Source organism: Falco punctatus (genome assembly GCF_963210335.1).
Source record: "Falco punctatus genome assembly, chromosome: 18".
In the NCBI taxonomy this organism is placed as follows: Eukaryota; Metazoa; Chordata; class Aves; order Falconiformes; family Falconidae; genus Falco; species Falco punctatus.
Genome location: NC_137598.1, coordinates 3282669 through 3305397, shown reverse-complemented (window position 1 = coordinate 3305397; position 22729 = coordinate 3282669). Strand labels below are relative to the sequence as shown.

At 56.8% G+C, this 22729-nt stretch overlaps 2 protein-coding genes and 1 long non-coding RNA gene across 4 annotated transcripts in view; 1 reads left to right on the top strand and 2 right to left on the bottom strand.

Moving 5' to 3' along the window:
* MCL1 (MCL1 apoptosis regulator, BCL2 family member) overlaps positions 1-10915 on the bottom strand; it is a 40304-nt gene extending 29389 nt beyond the window's left edge. Inside the window, exons 1-3 of one of the 2 annotated variants that reach the window (XM_080369023.1) lie at positions 10275-10915; positions 8267-8514; positions 7658-7770 (exon numbers count right to left, since the gene is read on the bottom strand). In XM_080369023.1, coding sequence (XP_080225149.1) covers positions 7658-7770; positions 8267-8514; positions 10275-10839 — 926 coding nt within the window. In that variant the 5' untranslated portion in view covers positions 10840-10915. Of the gene's footprint in view, positions 1-6001; positions 7771-8266; positions 8515-10274 lie in introns of those variants that run through there. The other variant, XM_080369024.1, reaches the window with a different exon arrangement.
* A 135-nt stretch (positions 10916-11050) lies between these two features.
* LOC308055281 lies at positions 11051-17521 on the top strand. Its single transcript, XR_013924498.1, has 2 exons — positions 11051-11519; positions 13353-17521. It is a non-coding gene; the product is annotated as an uncharacterized lncRNA (long non-coding RNA).
* ENSA (endosulfine alpha) lies at positions 15470-22656 on the bottom strand. The gene is made up of 3 exons (XM_080369064.1): positions 22522-22656; positions 19521-19646; positions 15470-17721 (listed from the first exon to the last, which is right to left on the bottom strand). Exons 1-3 carry the CDS (start codon positions 22576-22578, stop codon positions 17551-17553), a joined length of 354 nt encoding a protein of 117 aa, XP_080225190.1. The 5' UTR covers positions 22579-22656; the 3' UTR covers positions 15470-17550.
* Positions 22657-22729: the final 73 nt, after the last annotated feature.

Below are 22729 nucleotides of genomic sequence, written 5' to 3'. Positions count from 1 at the left end.
TCCCAAAAAAATTAACAAACAAATTGAGGCTTCAATACATTGTTGCTCCATCTCAGTTCCCAACAAAATTTCAACATATTGTAACACAGCCACATCTGGATTCTTACTTACCAAGCTGCTAACTCTTTTGCCAGTACGTTACCCAACAAGGTAGGACTATTTTTTAATACCTTGTGGTAGGACTGTCCGGCAAAGCTCCATCTTTCTTCCTGTGGTGGGACTTTCCCATTCAAAAGAAAAGAGCTTCTTGGCTTCCCGAATCAAGGGGTATGCAGAAAAAGGCACATTTCAAATCTAGAAGTGAAACAGACATCATTCCCCACTACATTTGTCAAAAGATGGTAGGGGCTCGGCACCACTGGACGGACACCTACCACCAGTCCATTAGCTGCTCTCAAGTCATGCACCAATTGGTATTCTGTAGAATGTGGCTTTTTCACTGGCAAGATGGGATCATTATTTTCTGATTAAAAGTCCATATTGCATGAATTCATTTATCAAAGTCTCTAATCCAATTTTTGCTTTCATTTTCATATGACATTGTTTTTTTCTTACCAGTCTGGAGTTCTGTTTCAATTCTACCTTTATCAGTGGGGTGTTAGCTTTCCCTGGTACTGCAGTTGCCCACACCAACAGAAATACAGCATCCAGGATTTCTCTGGAGATTTCCAGTTTGCTTCACTGTTCCCCTTGCAGCAGATATATTTGCACCTTCCAGGCGTTTTCTGATGGGATATGCAACTGAATAGAATTCTCAGAAAACATTATTTGAGCCTGTAAATCCTGACCTAAAAGAGGTACAGGGCATTCCAGCATACACAAGAACTCATGTGTTAAAGTTCTAACTCCAATTTGACATTCCACTGTTTCAAAAACAGCCTTAATTCTCGCTTTCCAGTAACCCCAACAACCAACATATTAAATTCATTGAGAGGCCTCCTACAACTAGTTACTATGGAACAAGTTGCTCCTGTATCTATAACAAGTCTATGGTTTTGTTCCCCAGCTTTACTGGAACCAGGGGATCTGCTGAGGATGCCTCTAAGCTCACCCCCCATCACCTTCATTCCATATCATAATTTTCTAGCAGTAATAACTCTGCTGTGGGGGAAGGCTCCCTTTTGTTGATGTCTGTGCCTGCCCTTCCAATAACAGGCAGCGAGCTTCCCAGTGTCCCCCCTTCTTACAACAGGCACATTGAGTTACCCCTATGGCGGCTCCCATAGGATGTGGTGTGAATCCCCATCTTCAGACCCTACCTCTAAAATTTCCTCCTTTACCTCTATTTCCCTGCACTATAGCAGCTGCCAGCAAGTTAGCTTGACGGTTTTGGTGTCTACATTTTTCTTTTTGCTTCTCCTTCTTTTCTATTTCATCCTAACTATTATATACTTCATATGCAATTTCAGTCAACTGAAAAATGGTCACCCCCCAGCCTCATCTACTTTCTGTACTCTCTTACAAATATCAGGGGGCAGTTATCCAATAAAAAGCATGTTAAACATCATTTTAATGTTTGGATTCTCCAGATCCAAATCCATCCCTTTTCTTGCAGCCTCACACAGCTTTTCATTAACGGCTGATGGATTTTAGATTAGGTCTTGTTTTAACCTCGTACAATTTGGCCAGATTCTTTTCTTTTGGGACTCCATGCCGTGCTCCACAGGGAATTAATTGTTGATACTGCTTAATTATTGCCCTTCCTTCCCCACTATTAGTGTCCCAGTTAGGTTCTGGTTTAGGCATAAATAAGGCTGGGTCATTTCATGCATTCTGCCTTTCATTTTCCTCCTGAGCTTTGTCTAACACCAGTCTCCTTTCTTCAGGAACGAAGAGGGTACTCAACAGTTTGTACATGTTCCCCAACTGGACTGTGGTTCATCAGAATAGTTTCCACCATTCAATGCATTTTATCCAGATTTTTCCTATAAGGTCCTACTGACCCTTTCCAATTTAGCAAATCAGAAGTAGTAAACAAAACATGTACGAATACCAGTAATCCTTCCAGTACCATAGCTTGCCTCAGTGGGGCTTGTGCTACTGGTGGTTGTGCTCTCATTCTTCCAGGTACTGGGCTGAAGGTCTCAGACCTGGGCCCTATAGCTGGATCTTCCACAGAAGCACTACTACTGCTGCTACTTGCAGCAACGGTTTCTATTTCCCATGTAGCAACTAACAATTTAACATCCTCATCCTCCTCACTCTTCTGAAAACAGCCTCTCCCTATTTCGCATGCTACGCAACGTTGCAACTCCTTTTTCCCACTTTCTGCTAGCACACATATTCCATTTGGATCAGTATTCAGTAGCCTATATTTCTTATCACATAATTATTACGTAGAGAGAAAAAAAGACCAACATATGGTACTTCATCCCATTTTTTTAATCTCCTGCAAAACAATATTAACTGCAATATAGTACTGTAATTCAAGGTTCCATATTCAGGCCAACTCTCCTCATCCTCCAACTTACACATCAGCCACCACAGAGTACAATGTTTCTATTCTTCTTTTGTCATGGGTCTCCCCCAAACTTATTCCAACAGGTAAGGATGCATCCTAAAGGGGTACGGGGTGGTATTTTGGTAAACTGGTTCCCACTTTATAATAGTTGCTCAAAAAGAATCTCTTTATCTAGGCCTACACACACTCAGCTGGAGTTCATCAACTCACTGAATCTACACGTACCAGCTCTTTTAAGCTCCTGCTGCGATCCTGGTGCAGCAACTTACGTAGAGATTAGTTTTCCAAAAACCAAATTCAAACAAACAAGCATTTATACGTATTCAATACAAATACGGCATCTCGGGTTTGGCACTGCACCTCAGAGTTGCTTACCGCCCAGCAAGGGGGAGGAATCTACGGAGCCCCCCCGACCAGCACCTCGCCGCCTGCAGCCAGCCCAGCCAGGCAGGGCTCAGCCAGGGCCCTCCAGGGTCGCCAGAGCTGGTGTCACTGAAATGCGAGTCCGCTCCCGGCGTGCAATGAAACCAGTCATATGCACCCAGGCAAGATACTGTTTTATTATGGGGTTGTGCAAGTTGGGATACTAGCTGTGCTCACCAGTGTTGCTCGCCGGCTTTCCTTGTCAGCTTTGCTCACTAGCTTTGCTCGCCAGCTTTCCTTGTCAGCTTTGCTCACCAGCGTTGCTCGTTGGCCTTGCTCACTAGCTTTGCTCGCCAGCTTTGCTCGCTAGTTTTCTTTGCCAGCTTTGCTCACTAGCTTTGCTCGCCAGCTTTCCTTGTCAGCTTTGCTCACTAGTTTTCTTTGCCAGCTTTGCTCACTAGCTTTGCTCGCCAGCTTTCCTTGTCAGCTTTGCTCACTAGCTTTGCTCGCCAGCTTTCCTTGTCAGCTTTGCTCACCAGCTTTCCTTGTCAGCTTTGCTCACCAGCGTTGCTCGTTGGCCTTGCTCACTAGCTTTGCTCGCCAGCTTTGCTTGCCAGCATCCAGACTTGCACAACTCCGTAATAAAACAGTATCTCACCTGGGTGTGTACAACCGGCTTTATCACACGCCAGGAGCGGACTTGCATTTGAGTAACAACACGCTCACCCCCGCGCCCCCCCCACCTTCAAAACCCTGTAACTGGGGAGCCCCCCCACAACCCGTACACCCCCCCTGCCCTACACCCACCAACCCCCAATACGCCTTTTTCGAGCCCCACTCCAGAGCTCCCTAAAGCCCCACGAGCACCCCTGCCCCCCACGCTCACAGCTTACACCGCCACACTCAGCACACACACCCCTGCCCGACCCCCCCCCCCCCCACGCCGGCGACGGGGACTGAGGCGTCCAGGCGAGGAGGAGGAGGAGGAGGTTCACCGGCAGGGCCCCCCCGGTGTCACCCCAGGGCGGGGGATGGGCACCGGACGCCCGGGTTCCCGGAAGGCGCCCACGTGACTTCCCCGTAAGCTGTCACGGCCCGTGTCGCTGGGCGGGGCCGCGGCGGGGGGGGGGAGGGGCAGCGGGGCCGGGCTGCTGCGGGGGTCGCTGAGGCCCGGCGGGCGCGTTACGGGAGCGCGCTGGGAAGCCCCCGGCCGCCGAACCCGACACGAGCCGCTCAGGGCGGCCCAAATGAGGACCCCGGCCCCGGCCCGGCGCCCCCCCGCGGGGACAATCCCAGGGAGCTGGGGGGGCGGTTCCCAGCACCCACCTGTGGGCACCCCGATAACCCCGGGGCCGTTGGGGGGGGGAGGCGTCAGTGCTGCTCGAGGAAGCCCCTCTCCCCACACAGCCTCTCTTTCAAGGGCTTTGTTCCCGGGGGGGGATCCTGTACCTGCGAGGACTTGCCTGACTCAACCCCCACGGGCTCCCCACGGACCCAGCTCCGCACTGCCGCTCCCCCCCCCCCCCCCAATACAGCGGTTCTGAGAGGGGGCTGCACCCGCCGCCCCACAGACGGGGGGAGCAGGGGGGGCGGGGTGCCCCCCAGGGCGGGTTACGAGTTGAGGTGCTGTGCCAGCAAGACAGGAGGTCAGCCACGAGGAACCCCACAACCTCCCGGACCCCCCCTGGAAAAAGACCCATTTGGGCTAAAAGCAGCCCAGGCTCCCGTCCAAGAAATAACATCAAATATCCCAACCCCAACGCACGACTGGGGCCACCGAGCCAGAAATGGGCAGAAACTGGGTTTTTTTTTTCGCCCAGCCCGGGGATTTTCTGCATTTGCATGCAACGCCCCCCCCCCCCCCCCCAGGTCAATAAGAGCTTTCGAGAGCCTTCTCTGCCAGCGGGGCCGGATCCTGGCTCGGACCCGTTCGGTGCGGAGCAGCAGGAGGGGAGGGTGCTGCTTTTCCAGCCCCAGGCATCGCCCCACAGCCCAGCCGGAGGCGAGGAACACCCGCCCCTCTCCTCAGGGGTCCCGGGTGAAGGAGGACCCCCAGCCGCCCTGCGCCCCCCATCAGCACAGCGGCCCCTTTAAATCCCCACCCCCCCACCCCTTATTTATACAAAAGGTTCGGGGAAGTCGGAGCCGGCTTCTGCGAAAAGCCCAGCCCGAGGAGGAAGAGGAAGCGTCGGGTTTATCGGCGCCGCGCCAGGCGCTACCGGAGCGCGGCGGCTTCCAGGAAGCGCCAGCACCCCCCACCCCCACCCCCGGCCCTTTGCATGTTTCCATGGCAAAGGCCCAGCTTTGCATGAGGGCCCCGCCGCACCCGGGGGGGGGGGGGGCTGCACAGGCCCAAAATAGCCCGCAAAGACGCGGCATTTAAAGGGGAAAAAAAAAAAAAAAAAAAGTTTTAAAACCAACACAAACAACCACACCCCCACACCCCCCTCCGCAGCAGCGGCACGGCCGGGCTGAGCCGCCAGTGGCTCCGGGCAGCCAGCGCCGCAGGGTCCTGCCCCCGCCGCACAGACCCTGGGGGGGCTTGTTCAGCCCAGGCTCCTGCAGCAGGGCCCGTCCCGGCGGGGGAAGCGCTTCGCCAGACCCCCGCCCGCGGGACCCAGGACGGGGCTGCCACCCCCATCCCCCGCCCGCGGGAACCGGGACTCAGGGGGTAGCAGATGCTCCCCACCTCCACCCCCCACCCCCCCCCCAAAGAAGCCCCCTCGGCAACTACAACACCCACTTGCACTGCCCAGGCAGAGGGCAAAGCCTAACACCAGACAACTGGAGCCACACCGAGCGTCCCCTCCCGCGGGAGGGGCTCACCCCCCGGTGCGGGATGTCCCCCTTAGTGGGGGGTGCGGCCCCCGCCTCACTGACACCGAGGGTGACAGCCCCAGCCGCCGGCACCCGGAGCCGCCGCACCACGAGAAGAGCTGCCTGAGCAGGCAGCGAGCACAAGGCACCACGGCCTTCCCCCACCCACCTACACGGCGCAGCGGCTCTGGGGAGCCCCAGCAGGTGACACAGGACACCCAGAGCAGTTTTCCACAGCCCACAGGCTTTCTAATAAGAGGCAGCACCCATGCAAACAGGCCCACACCAGCAAAGCAGAGCAGGAGCATTTAACACATCAGCATCTCATTACAGGAAACTGCAAGTTTTGCACTAGAGGACTGAGAACAAAAGACATTTATTGACAAAACTAAGTGCTTGTCCAACAAACAAGCAGGCCTGACAATAGCACCATCTTTCAGCTCTCCACTTGGGTTTCCATCAGGCATCACTCAGGCTGCAGGTCGAGCACGGTGGACAAGGATGTTCCTCGCTGTGCAGGACCGGGTCCCACCCCCCATGGTGAGAGGGCACAAGGCAGATGAGCACTGTGAGCCCACCAAGAAGCAATACTACCAGCTGGGGACCAGGGACCATGCCCAGGGCTGGCACCAATGGACTTGCACAAGCTGCAGATCCGAGCTGACAAGTTTTAGTCTGCTCCAGAACATTTACATTCAAACATCAGCTTCGTTCAGCTCATGGCTTAGAGGATCAAAGTGAAGATAAGGAAGTGACAGATACCAACTTCCACAGCTCCCCACCCGCTAGAAGGTGTAGAACAACCAAAAAAAAAAAAACCAACCACAAAACAAAAGATTAAAACAAACAGAAACATCAACTGTGGCCAGCAAGCTGTGGGCACAGCAAGTCCACCAGGCCACTGATCCTTGTCACGCTCCCTAGCAATGTTGCTCAAGTACATCAGAGAAAGGCTTGCTTGGAGTCAAGGCAGGAGAAGGCTTCGCCACAAAAATGCTACTTCACATGAGGAATGAAGTACAGTGCACCCATAAGCAGTTCTACCACATTCAAAAATCCTCCTTTTTGCATCATTAGCTCTGTAAAAATGTACATATTTTACAGATTTATAGATATTTACAGGTTCTCTACAGCCTCCCCACCCCATGTGGGGTTTTACATACTTACAAATGCACTCCCTATTTTTAAACTGCCTGCGTGTGGCGAGTTGCACCAGTGTAGCCGAAATCAGCCAGACAGGCCAACGCGGCTGTGCTGCAGCTGGCTGTGGTTACCACCCTGAGCCCCACCTCACCCATCCCACTCCCAACACCCCTCTGCCTGCACAGTGACCTGGCTGAAGCCCTGCTGGGAGGGAAGGAGCCACGCAGGGCTCCAGCACCCCATGTTCTGGCAGCAGGTCACACGACTCAGCTGCTGGCACAGCTCTACCACTTCTAGAGGGTGGATGTGTGCAGAGCCAGCAGTGGCCAAAGGCCCGCTCACCAGCGCACCTGGGGGCAGGCACAGGCTCACACCCCAGCGTTCAGTGCTTCTGCTCCAACAGAAAAGCCACAAGTTCAGGCAGGACACCAGCAGCAGAAGATGGTATTTCCAGAAACCCACAACCCTGAAACATCTGCTCCACGCACAGCTGCCGTGCCAAGCCCAGGAGGCTGCAGTCCAGACAAAAGCTGCTGGTGCTCACTGGCTTGCCACTAAGCAGATCGGTTCTCTCTGGGATAAAACTGAAGCAGTCCATTTGAGCATTCTGTCATCATCCTCTTGAAAGAAGCAGAATATCAATTCTTCCACTTTCTGTTCCCAGAGCAATAAATCCTCAGCGGTACCCACAACCTGACTGGATCACACCTTCCTTCTTAGGAAAGGATTGCTCAGGGGATGCCTAGGTATTCTCCTTGGGTCACTCAAGTCCAGCTTCGCAAGTACTCAACAGGAGGAAGTGATCAGCTCTCCAGCCCCAAACAGAGCCAATCCACCCAGAGTTTTGTCCCTCTGCAGCACACCCTGGCTCACCGGATCATGTAGGCCAAGCTTGCTCCCAGTCCAGCCACACCTGCAAACACCATCAGTATGTTTCTGATGCTGCCTTCTAGGTCCTCAACTCGAAAGAAGTCAACAAAGCCATCCTAGGAGAAAGAAGGGAAAGTCACTTCCCTGTCAGCCACCCTTCTCTGGCAGGGAGGCACAGAAAGCCTTTTTCCCCTGGCAGAGTGGGATGGGCTACAGCCTGCCCAGCACGTTCACTGAGTGTGCTCCCCCAGACTCATTACAGCCACAGCCCACCCCGCAGAGGTGGTAATCAGGAGACAGCACCAAAGCAGCTGTGGACCGGCTTCAAGGAAGCTCAGTGCACCCAGGACTGACTCAGGTTTGGGAATGCTGCCCCCTCCACGCTGGGCAGGGGACATTTTTAGGTCAAGACTGCTTCAAGCAGCTTGCTGTAAGGAGCTCCTGAAATACCAGAACTCTGGCTAGATGTTTCAGACTCTGGTTTTAACTGGAGCAGTGAGTCATATCTGTGCTTCGCTGACACACGTGGTTGTCAGTGAGCAGGTCACAGAAGTCGGAAAATATTGGATTGTTCTGAAAAGCTCACAGTGTTCAGGACAGGCAGTGACTCACCCAGCCTCCCTGACTCATAAGCCACTCGCGCTTAGATGAGACGAGAGCATCCGTGATGATCCTTGCCAGCGAGCTGATGCACTTCTCCTGGTTTATGCTTTTCAGGTGTTTTGCAACAAAGGCACCAAATGAGATTAGCGTCACCACTCGACCCCAGTTTGTTACTCCATCACTGAACACATGGGCAGCCACTTCACACACTGACTGCAGATCTTCCTCTTTCTGGATGTCCAACTTCTGAAGCATTCCTGCAAGAGATGCTGGTTTAGAGGCAGGCACACACACAACACCAAATACTCCACAAGGCCACCAGTGAGAAGATGCAACCCCCCCACTCTAGGTCCAAAAGCTGAAAGAGTCACTGTCAAGTGTCAGTGATGGAGAGCAAGAACCTGCATGCTTCTGCAGAGCACTCTGCTGCTCACACTTGCCTGGGCCAGACAAAAAGCAGCCCACAACCAATTTCTAGTTCCTTCCTCCCCACCTCAGGCATAGCTGTCACCTCTGTGCATGTCATACTCCTCTGTCTCACAAGGGCTGTAAAGCCCACCACACAAGAGCCACAGCACAGAAGCTGGTTTGCAGCCTGGTGCAAGCCCCTGCCCTCAAGCCAAAACAAAAGAGAGTCACCTACAGCCAGGCAGATGTGTCCCTGTTTTATTAATGTGGTTTTAGTGACTGGAACAACAGAATTCCTCAGTTTGACCTGCAGTGCCCCCTCATGAATAAGCAAACAAGACAAGCCTTTATGAAACTGAAAGGCATTACTTGTTGTTGTTCAAACTAACAGGAAGCCTTCCTGAAGCCAGTTCCTTTTCAGCACACATGAAGGTAACCGTCCCTACCGAAGCCTCGGATACCAACACCAGCTCACATTGGTCTAAACATCCCTCCCAAGCATGGCTTGTTCAGTGAGCACATATATGAATTTGACCAGGGTAACTGAACTCAGTCTTTCACAGCAGCACAGCTAAGAAGACAAGGATGAAACCAAAGCCCTGTGTGGTTAAAGTAAAAAAAACACAACACACCAACATAAAAAGCCACACAGAAAAAACTGGAACATCCTCCTACAAGAAGGCAGGCGTTTCACCACAGGCTGTTGCAGGAGGAAATGCAGACACTCCCCTTCTGTGCCAGACACCACCCTGATCTGGGATCAGACACTGCAGGGCTGCCCCAGCCCCAGCCCCGAGGCCGGAAGCTCAGCCCCACCACCCCAACACAACTCATTTCCCAGTTACACCAAACCAGGCCAAAATGGTCAGGTTTCACTCCCAGCCCATTCCCAGGACACTCTGCAGCAGGGACATCTGCTCATCCAAGCCCAGATGCTGGGGTTCAAGTTTCTAGGGCTATTCTAGGACTCATCAGAAGTGGATGAAATACATTAAAATAGCTATAACCCAAGTACATTGTCCTGGAGAACATCTCCCCCAGAAGACCCACTCCACCCAAGCCTGGGGCGTGAGAAATTTAAACTCCTGAGCTAACTAATCTTTGGACGCTTGGGATTATTTGCGTAGCATCATGCTGAGAAAAGCAAGACACAGGGAGGAACTGGGGCTAATCTGTAACCAGATTATCTCCTCTGCACACGTTACCAGTACTTTTTCTCTTCCTCCCAACCGAGCAAAGTTCAGTTTCATTTTTAATCACTCCTCAGCTATTCTAACTACCTCGAAACCAGGGCCACATCCTACCCAGAGAGCGCAGAGCGGCCTCCCCTCTGTTCTGAGGAGGGGACGGCGCGGGGGCCTCGCTCCAGCCCGCAGCCCACCCACCCGGCAGAGGCAGCAGGATCCCCCGGGACCCCACATCCCAGTGCCCCCCTCGTCGAGCGGCAAAGCCCCCGAAACCCCGCGGGACCCCATAGTGGGGCGGACGGGACCGGGGCCGTAACTCGCCTCCAAAGGGGGGCGAGGCGGGTCCCAGACGGAGCCGCAGCGGACCCGAGGCTCCCCCACCCCAGACACACACACACACCCCCACCCCCGCCACCACCCACCCTGGAAGGTGAGCTCGTGCTTCTGCATCACTCCGTTGCCGACTCTCCGCAGCGTCTCCAGCGCCTTCTCCATCACGGCATCGCCGGGCCGGCCAGGCCCGCCCAGCAGCCCCGGGAAAAGCTTCTTGGCGCCGGGCTCGGACTCGCCCGCCGCCTCCCGCAGGTAGCGGCTGATGAGCTCCAGCGAGTCCTGCCGCAGCCCGTCGGGCGGGCCGGGCAGCGAGTCCCCCGCCGGGCCGCGCTCGGGCTCGGGCTCGCAGCCGTCCAGCTCCTCCTCGGGGCTCCACAGCGCGGCCGGCCGCCCGCCGGGGGGCAGCGCGGCGCGGGGGGCCGCGCCGCAGCCAATCAGCGAGCGGGGGGCTGCGGCCTGACCAATCAGCGTGCGGGGTACCTCGGGGCGGCTGGCGGCGGCCCAGGGCACCTCGGCGGCGGCGGCGGCCGTGGCGGGGACGGCGGCGGGCGGCGGCGGCGTCGGGCCCCCCCCGGGCGAGGCAGGCGCCAGGGCCAGGCCGCCACCGCAGTAGAGGTTGAAGCTAATGACGGCGTTCCGCTTCACAGCGAACATGGCGGCCACTGCGCACGAACGGCGAGCTGCGCGGCGGTGAGCGTCGCTGCCGCTTATATGGCGGCGGTGACGTGACGGGACGCGACGCGGGGCACGACGGGGGCGGAGCGAGGCCGCGCCGGTCCACTTCCGGCCGCGTTTCCGGCCCCGCTTCCGGCACGGCCCGGGGGGGGTGGGTGTCACGCCTCGCCAGGCCGGGGCTTTTTGGGGTGAAAAAGGGCGAAAGAGCCCCCGCCGCCCCCGCGGAGAGGCGTCACCCCGCCGGGCCTCCTGCGGCCCCACACCGGGCACCCCCGGCCCCGCTGCACACGCCGCCTCCCCCGGCCTGGCCCTGCTCGGTGCCTTGTGTCTGCCCTGCTTGTGCCTCCCAGCCCGGTCAGAGCCAGGCGTGCCACCCCCTCCCACCCCATCACCACGGGGTGCTGCAGTGCCCCAACTCCCCCCGGCAAAGCAGGCGCCCCCGGGCACCGGCCTCGCAGCCCGCACCATTTTCCAAGGGGCTGCATGTCCCTCCCCTGACTCAGCCCGTTTTCTTCCCGCTTTGTGCAACACAGAGCATCCCCAGCAAGGCTGCAAGCATGTGGCCAGCAGGACTGCAGCCTTGGCACATGGAAGGAGCCAGGATGCCCTTGGTGTACACCAAAGGAGCTGTTTGGAAGTGTGGAGTCTGATGTGCTCTGGTGAGACAGCCCCCCTCTGCAGTAATGTGTCCAATTCTGGAGCCCTTAGCACAGGGAGGTCATGGACCTGTTGGAGCGGGCCCAGAGGAGGCCCACAAAAATGATCAGAGGGGTGGAGCACCTCTGAGGACGGGCTGAGAGAGTTGGGGGTTTTCAGCCTGGAGAAGAGAAAACTCCGAGGGGATCTTACTGTGTCATTTCAGTAGTTAAAGGGGGCTTGTAAGAAAGACGGAGACAGACTTTTTAGTAGGGCCTGTTGCAATAGGACAAGGGGTAATGGTTTTAAACTAAAAGACACTTAAGCTGAAAGATCTAGACTAGAAGAAATTTTCTACAACGAGGGTATTGAAGCATTGGAGCAGGTTGCCCAGAGAGGTGGTAGATGCCCCATGCCTGGAAACATTCAAGGCCAGGTTGGACAGGGCTCTGAGCAACCTGATCTTGTTGAAGATGTCCCTGCTCCCTGCAGGGGGTTGGACTAGACGACCTTTTAATGTTCCCTTCCGACCCAAACTATTCTGTGATTTTATGCGGCTTCCCACCCACTCAGAATTTCACCTGGGCCTGTCTGGTTAAAGCCCTCTCTGACTTCAGCTTGCTTAGCAGGATGTTCGTGGGGAACTGCCCTGTTTCTTCTAGTCATCAGTGGGTTGCCTCACATCTCTTGCACTACTTGAAACTTCCTTGCAGCCACAGGCTCCGTCAGGGCTGTGGCGTAACAAAGCAGGGCAGCACCCTGTCCCGTCGAGGCTGTGGCAGGACTTGGCTGCAGGTGAGTTGTGAAAGGGCTACTCGGTGCCTGGGGAGGCCAGGCCTGCTCCACAAGCACCAATTGCCTGGGGCACTCCAGGGGCACTTTTGCCAGTCTTGGCATTGTTGGGGCACCAGCTCTCAATTCTGGTCTTTCCAGGCCACAGGCCCCTCCTTCACCCCCTGGAACCAAGCCCCGACACCTTCAAAATCTGCTCCAGTTTGGGCAAAATTTGGCTGGGGAAGAAGCCACAGGGATCTGTGGCAATGCAGGTGCATCAGACACTCCCTGGAAAGGCAAATGCCACAGTTTTACCATGAGGCAGTGAGGAAGGAAAGGAGGTCTCACCCTTTTGCCGCACACCTTGCTGGGGCTGTGTCCCAGGGCCCACGCTCTGCTCCATCCCTGCCTCTCGGAAAGGCTCAGAGCGCCACAGGGGCAAAGCAGCTGCATTTCTGCCTGCGGAGCCAAGCACCAGTGCGGCCCAACCTGCTCCAGCCTCAGAGCTTCTTTGTGCCTAACCAGACCCAAGACACTGGAAAGTGGGGGTTGGGGCCACCAGAAATCACGCCCCTGATTACCCCCCCTGAAACCAGGAAAGGGTTTCCCTGCAGGCACCGAGGGCACGCAGGTGGCCAGGCCAGCAACATCAGAGACACCTGCCGGGCCTCTCTGCACCGCTGCTCTGCCCAAAGGCAAATGAAATGCCCAGGGCAGCAGAGCCCTGGCCCCCCACCTGGGAAGCTGTCACCAGCCCCAAGTCACCCGGCCAAAGTAACACGATGTCACTGAACTGAGACGTGACAAGAGACGCTGCACCAGGGGCCACAGCGGGGGGGAGGGGAGAGGTGGGCTCTGGTTTTCCTTCCTGATGCAGGTGGGTGGGCTCGCTGCTGAACCCCTAACAGCCCTGCAAAAGGGACCCAGGAAGCTCCCAGCCACCCCAACAGTAGGGTCTCAAGGGCAGGCGATCCTGATGCCCTGGGATTTAGGAGGGTGGGAAGAACCCCAGATAGGGGGATAAAATGCCAGATGTGAGAGAATGCCAGCACAGCTCCTCAAATGGGTCTTTCTGCTCCAAGGAGGCAACAAGGACATGGGGAGCTGCCACTGTGAAGCAGTCCCTCTCTGATCAGCATTTTTGGGGACAGAAGCTCTAGCAAACCCAAGCCTCTGTCACCTACGTGAGCATCACCATGCACCGCTGGGACCAACAAAGGAGGAAGCTGTGGTGAGCACAGTACCCCAAAGCGTTCGTGCCCCAGATCATGCAAGAAACAGGGACATGCATCCACCCTGGGTGTCCCTTCACCCCCTCACCCCAGCTGCCACCCCCACAATTCAGGGCGAGAGCATGACTGAGTTGCACTGGGGTCCAGTGAGACAAAACCCAGCCCCCTCAAAATCCTTCCCATGGCCCCAAGGAATGCGTCCTTGTCAGGAAGAGAATTCTTGGCTCAGGGAGCAATAACAGAGGCGAGCTCGGCTTGCTCCGGCAGCTTGGGGCAGCGCCCAGCACATATTTCCCCAGCAGTGCCAAGCTTTAAAGCACAAACAAACACCGGCACATACTTGGCACCAGGCTGGAACAGCACGTCCCTGTGCAAACATGTGGCCTCGGCCTTGCTGTGGGATGGGCTTGACGGGCTGTGAAACGGCCAGTTGTGGGGCAGGGGGGGGGGAGGGAAGATGCAGCGCTGAGGCTACAGGCAGCCCCAGGGAGGGTCAGTGTGTTTGTCTGAACGGCAGCTCACCCCGGTGACACCATCAGCAGGGCTGTTGAACTCTAGAAAGGAAACGTGTGACATCAAGGCTGAAAATTCTGGAGCTACAGCCCCCGGGATGGCTGCCAATGGGACAGAGGGAGCCACTGTGGGGCTGCCCTGACCCCTGGGAGGGCACCAGGAGCTCCTGCCCCACAGCGTGGAGGGCACTGGGCATTTGTTTCAAAGGCAGGAGGATAAAAACCATCTCTCCCCCATGCTCCCCGCCTCAAGTCTCTCAGCTGTGAGCTAAGGTGGCTACTGGCCCCACTTGGCCCCTGTGGCTGCCCAACAGGATAGAGCCCATGTCCCCCCCCAGCCCACACACATCCGATATACCCCATGACCCCCATATACCCCCTCCACCTGCCTGCCCCATGCACACCCGAGCCCTACATACACCCCAGGGCCCCATAGCTGTGGGACAGCCCACCACATACCCCACAGGCAGGGGACAGCCCTATGAAGAGCCCAGAGCCCTTCTGCCAGGGCTTGGCTCCCTGCACAGCCCAGTGCTGGGGACAGCCCTCGCTACACCCTGTAGCTGGGGGTGAGCCCCATGCACATCCCATGGCTCCACTGCTGGGGGACAGCCCCCCACCCCACCCCCAACTCCACAGCCCCTGCACAGCACACAGAGAGGGGTACCACACTGAAACAAGCCCCGAAGGAGGAAGAGGAAAAAAAGGCAGGAACCTTCACCAATTTTGCGAAAACCCATTAGGGTCTCTCCATATGCCCCCTCTCACCCGCTGCCCACCCCCACAGGGTGCAGTACTGCCACACCTGCCTTCCCCGCCTCAATAAAACCCGTGAGCTCACCCTCTGTGCTCCACACCACCCCACGGCTGTACTTTGACACACTTGCTTGAGCCACACAAGTCCCTCAGACACCCTGATAGTTGGTGCTAGACATGTTTTTCCTCCTGCTGGCTCAGTCCAACAACCCTGGGGGGCATCAAGCACCTCCCAGCTCATCCTGGTGGTAGTATTTTATGAGCAGCAGAGGATAAGGATGTAAATGCCTCCAAGATCCAGGGCAGTTCCCAATGCACCCCCTCCTGTGAGAGGTAGGGAGGCAGTGGGGCAGAACAGCATCACCACACTCTCGCTGTCTGCCTGGCTCTGGGGGTGGAATGGAAATAACCCCACTCCACGGCTACTACCCTTGTACGGACTTGCTCTTACTGGTTCTCATCCTGTCATCACAATCACTTCCCCCTGCTGCACAAGCACGCCTAGCATTTCCGGAAAACTGGGGAAAGACGTAGTTTGAGAGCTGTCCCCTCCCTCTGCCCCCACTCAGCACAGGCGCAGCTCCCAGGCTGCAACGCCCCTTTGAATTCTTCACTGCATTTCTTTTTTTTTTTTCTTTTTTTTTTTTTTTTTTTAAACAAAACAAAAAGCAAGCATAGCACTCTAGAAGAGAGGAGAAATGAACATGTAAAAAATTATATAAATATTTATATATGTGATTCATATCTATTTACAACATGGCTGGAACAGACAGCAGAACATCCAAGGAGGTTGCACAGCCATTGACAGCATCGCCCCAGCCAGGTCACGCAGGGTCTGGGAAGATAACAGAGACCAAAGCACAGACCCTGGCGACAACTGGGCAGCCCCCAGCCCCGCTACGCTCCTTGCCCACTCCACAAAGAGAAAACTGTCCTCTGTGGCCACAGTGCCCTGACGAGTGGAGCTGTGGCTGGCTTGCTCCAAGCCACCTGAAGGCAGACACAAGCATTTGAGCACACCCATGGCAAACACTCTCCTGGGAAACAACACTGCATTCCTCACTCCCGCAGGAAAGCATGACGGGTGAAACAGGTCCTCAGGAAAGCCTGAATCAGCCAGCCGAAAACACACAGCGAAAGCCATGCCCATGCAGAGCATCACCCATTGCCTCCCTGCCTTGGTTTCTCCTGACCCGATGGGAATCCCTAAAAAAAAAAAAAAAAAAAAAAAAGCAAACCACAACCAAAAAAAAAGACCCAAAACCAACAAAAAAACCCACAAAACCCCACCATCCACTCAACTTCCTTTTGCCCATATGCCTTCAAAACTGGGCTTAAATTGGGCAGGTTTACTACTGCCCCGGCACAGGCATGCCGAGACCTTCCACTGCACAGGACGGGAGGCCACTTTGCGTGAGGAGCAGACAGTCTATGCACCAAGTGCACACCTCATTCTGCAGGCTGCAGCCATCTTGCCAACCTTTGGGGGGGGATTTTTGCTTTGTTTTCCAGGTTTTGTTTGTTTTCTCTTCCAGGCCTGGAACAAAGAACAGGCAAGAAGAAGAAAAAAAAAAACAACAAAACAAAACAAAAAACAGAAAAAAGAAAGAAATCCAAGCTTGGGGTGCCTGAGACCGTCAACACAGGTTTGCTTCTGTTCCTCTCTCCATGTTCTCTGTCTCTGATGCCTTTTTCCCCCTTCCAGGCTGGTCATTCCCAGTCCTGCCTCTCTCCCTCCAGAGATCAGCTCCATCAGCTCACATCCGTCTCACCAGCTACGCCGGCCCCTGCTCTGCAAGCGCCAGGCGGGGGCTGCCTGTGACCAGACAGGGGCTGCCTGTGGCTTGGCCACGCGCTCCTCTGCCCCAAGCACCCTGCTGCTGGTGGGATTCAGCTCAGCATCTCTGCTGCCTGCCCGGCAGCTGGGAGAGGAGCCGCCTCTCACCCTTGGCAAGGCAGACCGCCTCGCTGGCCAGAACTGACCACGGAGACAGAAACTGCCCCCAAACCCTCTGGGGCAGCTGTGAGCCCCACGCTGCACCCCTCCATCACAGCCACACTCAGATGCGGCTGTGGTGGGGCTCTACATCTGAAACAGCAAACACCCCACCACAGCTCCAAGCCACGGGGACCGTTTCAAACAATGACCAGGCCCTCTCCCACAGCCGTCAGCCACACTGTCCCCTCCTGGGAGCTCAGCCTTGTGCAAGCAGGGGACAGATCCCAGGCAGTTCAGCCCAGCAACACAGCCCGTAATTTTTTTTTTGCCTATCAGCTAATTTCTCCACTTTGAAGCTCTAATGCACACACTTAACTTCCAGATCATGAATCACACCTTTTGCCCAGCTGGTTCTTCCTCTGCCAACACCAGATGCCTGAAAAGCATTCACATGCTACAGCTCTGAGCTCTCCCCTCCTACTCGGTGCCAAGCAAACAGCGACTCCTCAGAGCACGTCCCTGCTTCTCCCAGGGCTGCTCGACTCTCCCAGCAAGGAGGCAGTGCTTCAGTGGCTCTGCAAGCAAGGATGGTTTTAAACAGCATGAATATTAAGGCAGAAAACTGACTTGCTGAAAGGAACAGCCCAACCAAATCTGCCTGTGCATCCCAGGCTACTGAAACCGCTCGTTCGCCTTCTCAGTTCTGGTGTGTGTTTGCTGTAAATACTCAAATAACTACGTGGATTCTTGTGCTCCCATCCCTATGGTACAGTGAAGTTCAATCCATTTAGCCAAAAGAAAAAAAAATAAAATAGGAAAAAACCCAGCCTGCGAGTGCAGGCTACCCTGCCAGCTTGCTGGTTACAAGTGAGGATTTTCTCTGCGGGAGGTCCTGCGGTGTGGGGATGTGGTCTCCTGTCACCAGGTTCTTGTCTGGCCCTGCACTTGGCAACTGCTTGTTCTTCATCTTTGCCTTGGCCATGTTGTAGTCACCAGAATCAAAGTATTTTTGCTGGAAGAGGGAAAAGAGTTTGGGTCACTTCGATTTGCAGGAGTGTGGGGACATAGCAGAGACAGAGACACCTGGCCACAAATAAGATCCTTTAAGGAGCTGCTGGGGTTGCTCAAAACCAGGTCACAGAAACATCACGCAAGGGAAAAATCCAAGCAAGGGAGCCTGGTCCAATTCAAAAGGCCTTTAGCAGCCACCCACAAACCCCAGTGACTCACACCCACCCCAGCTGGAAGCTCTGCCCCGCAGCAGCTGCCTGACTAAAGACACCAGGGTGCATTTTTTGACTTTTGACCCACTTGGGGCGTTTGTAGCCAGTGAACTTTACCCAGCAAGCGCCACGCCAAGCGGTGAAAGACCAGGCATGTCCTGCTCTGCCCCTGCACCACACTCGGCGTGACAGGGAATCGATCCCTGTCCAGGAACCCCCTGACAGCCAAAGGCAGGCACAGCCACACCAGCAGGCACCTCCAGGCAGAGAGTGGGCCAAGCCAGGGGACATCTGCTGGTACGGTTTATTCCCATTTGGTGAACAGATGACCTGGTTGTGCCAGAGGCAGGATTTTCTCCCCCTGCACTGCCCAGGCTCCCAACAGAACTCAGAGAAATGCCTGCGAAGGCGTGGCTGGAGGACACCTCCCTGCTGCACAGCACCACCAGCCTGGGGTTTGAAGGGCATTTTGTTCCTGTATCACACACATCACCATGGGACTCTGTGCTCCTTCATGGTGCTGCTTCACACCCTCCGGCTGCGCAGGAGAGGCTGAACACCAGCACAGAGCTTGTGCCAGTGCTACAGACAGGGCTGTGCTGGGCACAAGGAGCTCTGAAGCATCCCGTTCCACCCCGATGTGCCAGCGGGCCCCAGCGAGCCCAGTCCTGACAAAAAGTCCTTCACCACTTCAATACCAAGCCATTAAACAAAACCCTCCTTTCTGTGCTTGGCTTTAGGAGCCATTACATCAAACAACAGTCCCGGTGATCATGTCAACGGTGAGAGCGAACGCACAGGGTGGCTGCTCAGGCAGAGCAGACAGCTGTCAGTGCAAGCTGAAAGGGAAGCCACACAGCAGAGCCAAACCCGACGCAGCGTGACAGCAGCGTGACACGGAGACACCGTGTGTTCAGAGCTGGGGAAGGCATGCAGCCACTGGCTGCCAACAGCTCAGAACGGATTTGTTTTCTGTGCCAGCCTCTGCAAGGAGGAGAGACAGCAGCAAAAACCCAAGCAGCTATAGATGGCTCCTGGAGAGGGATTTAATTACATTTTCCAGGGAGCACAGTCAGAGGGCTGGCTTTTTACACAGGTACCAGCAATGGAGACACAGCCAGCCGACTCACTGGCATTCTCCATGCCCCTTGCACCAGCCCAGAACCCACGCAAAGTGCAGATCAAAGAGAAAAACTCAGACCCACAGCATCTCAGTGGCCCATTGAACCCCAGGGAGCACAGCAACAGGCAGGAGGTTTATGCACTTGTTTCACCTCTAGACCCCAGGTTCCCCCAGTGGGAACATCTGGTGGGGGAGGTACGCAGAGCAAAACCACCCAAGGGGCAGCCGCTTTTGGGCTCTGAGCATGGCCAAGGCCTTCTTGCTTGGCCACAGCAGCCTTGCTTTGGGCTTGTGCCCACTGGGCACCACGTCCAAGCACAGGCACTGAAAGGAGCCTGGCCCACGGGTTCTGACTTTTTGGCCTGGGGAATTTTGGTGTGATTTCTCTGGCCTGGTTGGAGCTTGGCTGCCTGTGCCATTGAGGGAGGAGAGAATGCAGACAAGCCATGGCTGAGAAGTAAGTACCCCCTTCTGCAGTCTCTTCATGAGGAAGTCGGAGCCTCCAGGCTTCTGGCCTAGGTTGGGGTATTTGGCCTTCAGTTTTGCCTCTTCTGCTTTCTCAGGAGTGACAGTTTCCTTCTCTTGTGTGTCCTAAAAAACAAAAAGCGGGGTGGAAAACCCTTCAGCCCCACAGAAAGAGACACACCTGTGATGCCGTAACACAATATTCAACAGTCCATCCTTGCTGAGCAAGCTGTGGTTCCCTAGGAAACCTGGACACACTCAGAGATTATGAACACCTTCCCCATCAGAAACAGCTTTCACGTCCAGCACCCATAGAAACAGGCAGACTCTCTCTCTGCCTCTTCCCCAGATGACAGCCACTGCAGGCACTTGCGCTGACGTTAGGCTTTGCCAACTGCGCTTAAAACATCATCACAAACTGCTGCTGGACAAGTGCCTTCCCCTGAGCAGCGACAGGTGAGACCAGCATCAACAGATGTCAGTCCAGAGCTGCCCAGCACAATGGGCTACAGCAGCGCTGGGAGGGTTCAGCCTTGCTGCACCCTGTTGCAGTACAGCTGAGACAGAAGAAACCCTTCTGCTCCAGAACCAGTTTATTGGGAATGACAACTGGCACAGGCAGCAAAGCAGCACTTTGGCACCGGTTCACAGCCACAGGAGTTTCAGGATGTCCCCAGATGCCACCTAGCCTGCTTGAAGCCTGGGACTGATTGCAACAGGAGGTGCCAGGCCCTGGTTGCCACCTGGCCCCTCTGCAGGAGCCCTAAGGCCTACTCCCAACACAGCTACTGAAAAAGCATCACCTGAGCAACGATGCTGAGGCTGGGTTCCCAGGCTTGGGATCTGCTCCCCAGCCACCAGCCTCCTTTATGGAGGTGCACTCCCTCCTCCAGGGAAGGGCTGCAGGCCTGGGGACAGGAGCTTTGGTCTGGGGCAGGAAGGAGTGAGGGTTCCAGCAGGGCCTGCAGAGCCTCACCTGCAATATGGCAGTTGTGGCTGCCCACCAGCCCAGCTCCAACAGGAACACATCACACTGGCCACCTCCACCAGCAGCCACCTGGGGACAAGCCACTGTGTGAGCATGAGTCGCTGTTCCACAGGATGTTGGCAAGGGGTGTTCTTAACTGCTGTTCCCTTTCCATCAGGGACGATGCTGGCAGACTTGGCAGCGGCATCTCTGCCCCTGCCAGCCCAGGTGAGCCAATGGATGCCTTGTGCATCTTCTCCCCAGTGCTGAGGCCCTGAACTGCTCCCAGCCTACAGAGACGGCAAGCTCCTGGCAATAAGCAAGGCAGAACGCTGCTGCTGTGAGCCTCTGCCCCGTCTGTGAACCGGGAAAGCCCTCAGCATCGGACAGGACCTACAAGCTGGCAGGATGCACCTGGCAATCGTGCAGTGCATAGGCGGGTGGGATGGGAGTCCCGGGCTCCCCAGGTACCAGGCACTGAAGCTCAGCCTGGCGGTGGGAAGACGTGCCCCCACGTGTTCAACTGCCAGGACTTTCCTTCCTTCCTTCCTAGGCAGCCAAGGGCAAAGCTGCAGCCCACGAGCCCCCAGGCTGGAAAGCACTGCCAACATGACAAGAGGTTTCCAATGTGATCTTCCACTGGCGCTGACCCAGGGGAGCAGCTCTTTGCAGAGGCGGCGAGACCGCGCGCGCAGAGGCTGTCATGAAACAGCTCCTCAGGTGCGCCTCAAAAAGACAAAGCAAACCTGAGTTAATGGCAGCTCCTGACAGTCAAAACTGGGACAACTGGAGCTGGGAGCAGCAGCGCAGGCCCTGAACATCCCACTCGGAGCCTCAGCCGCGCAGGCTCCTCCTTACGCCCCCATCCATGAGGGTCCCTAGGGGATTGAAGTGGGGAGCGAAGGCGGGGGAAGGTGCCAAGAGTCTCATCACGATCTTCAGCTTCTGCATGCTGCAGGGCTTCGCCCACGCACGGCCCGAAGGAGCCCGGCTCTTCTTACTTGTCTCCATGACAGCTCCAGGAATAAGAGTTGCAGCCAGCATGTGCCACTTGGCCCTGCGGCACAGCAAGGCGTGCCACCACCCCCGTATCACACAGGTTGAGGGGGGCTTTGGCAGCAGGAGCCAAAGCTTGGCCCTCCACGGCCCTTCCATCATTTCAGCCTGCTCTCTTCAGTCCTGCATCACCGAGCCTCCTTCCTCCCTGCCCAGCTGCAGGCGCCGCTGGCTCCCATCACCACGCACTGCATGGGGTGCGCTGCTGCACCCCGCTGCTTGCCCACCTGGCAGGCACCGCTCCCACAGCGGCCAGCGGAGCCAACGCCACGCCGGCATCGCCATCACCCACCAGCGGATGCGGGGCCCCCCCAGCAGCGCGTCCCAGCACACCCCCCCCCCCCCTCACCGCGGGAGAGCACCCACCACCCGCCCTCGGAGCCCCAGAGGCAGCGCGGCCGCCTCCCTCCTGCGCCCACCCACAAGAGCTGCACGAACCCGGGGAAGCAGAAAAAGCTTCTCCCGCTGAGGCGGCCGGGGGCAGCTCTGCCCGAGCCCGGCAGCCACGCGGGGCCGGGCCCACGGCCCGGGGACGCAGCAGCCGCCCGAGCCGCCCGGAACCACGGCCCATGCCGCGCTGTGGCACCAGGCGGGCGGCCCGGCGCCGGCGGGCGGGCGGGCCCGAGGTGGGCACCCGGGGGCCGAGGCCAACGCCGGTGGGCAGCGGCCCCCCAGGCCTCATCCCGCTGCAGTGGGGCAGCCAGGGCCCCCCGGGCAGCTCCCCCCCTCCCCACAAACCGCCTTCTCTGCCAGCGCCCCCCGCCCCCGGCATCCCACGGGCCCCCACGCACCCCCCACGCCGTCACAGGGACCGAGCTATTCCACCGGCCCTGCCGGAAGTCCAACCCCCACCAGTCCCGCAGCTAATGAGAGGCCAACATTTATCAGACGGACACCAGAAACAACCAATCCGCCCGCAGGGCAGCCAGAAGAGACGAGCCAACGGGATCCGGCCGGGCCCGCCCCGGCGTTCCGCACCTGTTTCTCCTGCCCAGTCTCCTCCGCGCGGGCGCTGGTACCGAGCGGGGCTGCCATGGCGGGAAGGGGGGGGGGGATCCACGGCCCCTCCGCACCCCGCGCTCCCTGCAGCCCCGCGCTCTGTTCCAAAATGGCCGCCGCCGCCCCCAACGTCTCAGCTGCCCGACGGACAGGAGCTGTGTCCAATGGGCATAGGGAGGCGGCCGCG

What these genes read in the sequence shown, in the direction of transcription:
- ENSA (XM_080369064.1), bottom strand. Translation starts at nt 22,578, where the DNA reads ATGGCAGCCCCGCTCGGTACCAGCGCCCGCGCGGAGGAGACTGGGCAG. An exon ending in AGACTGGGCAGGAGAAACAG is followed by an intron (nt 19,647 to 22,521) that starts GTGCGGAACGCC and finishes TTTGTTTTTTAG; the next exon opens with GACACACAAGAGAAGGAAAC. An exon ending in TGAAGAGACTGCAGAAGGGG is followed by an intron (nt 17,722 to 19,520) that starts GTACTTACTTCT and finishes TCCCTCTTCCAG; the next exon opens with CAAAAATACTTTGATTCTGG.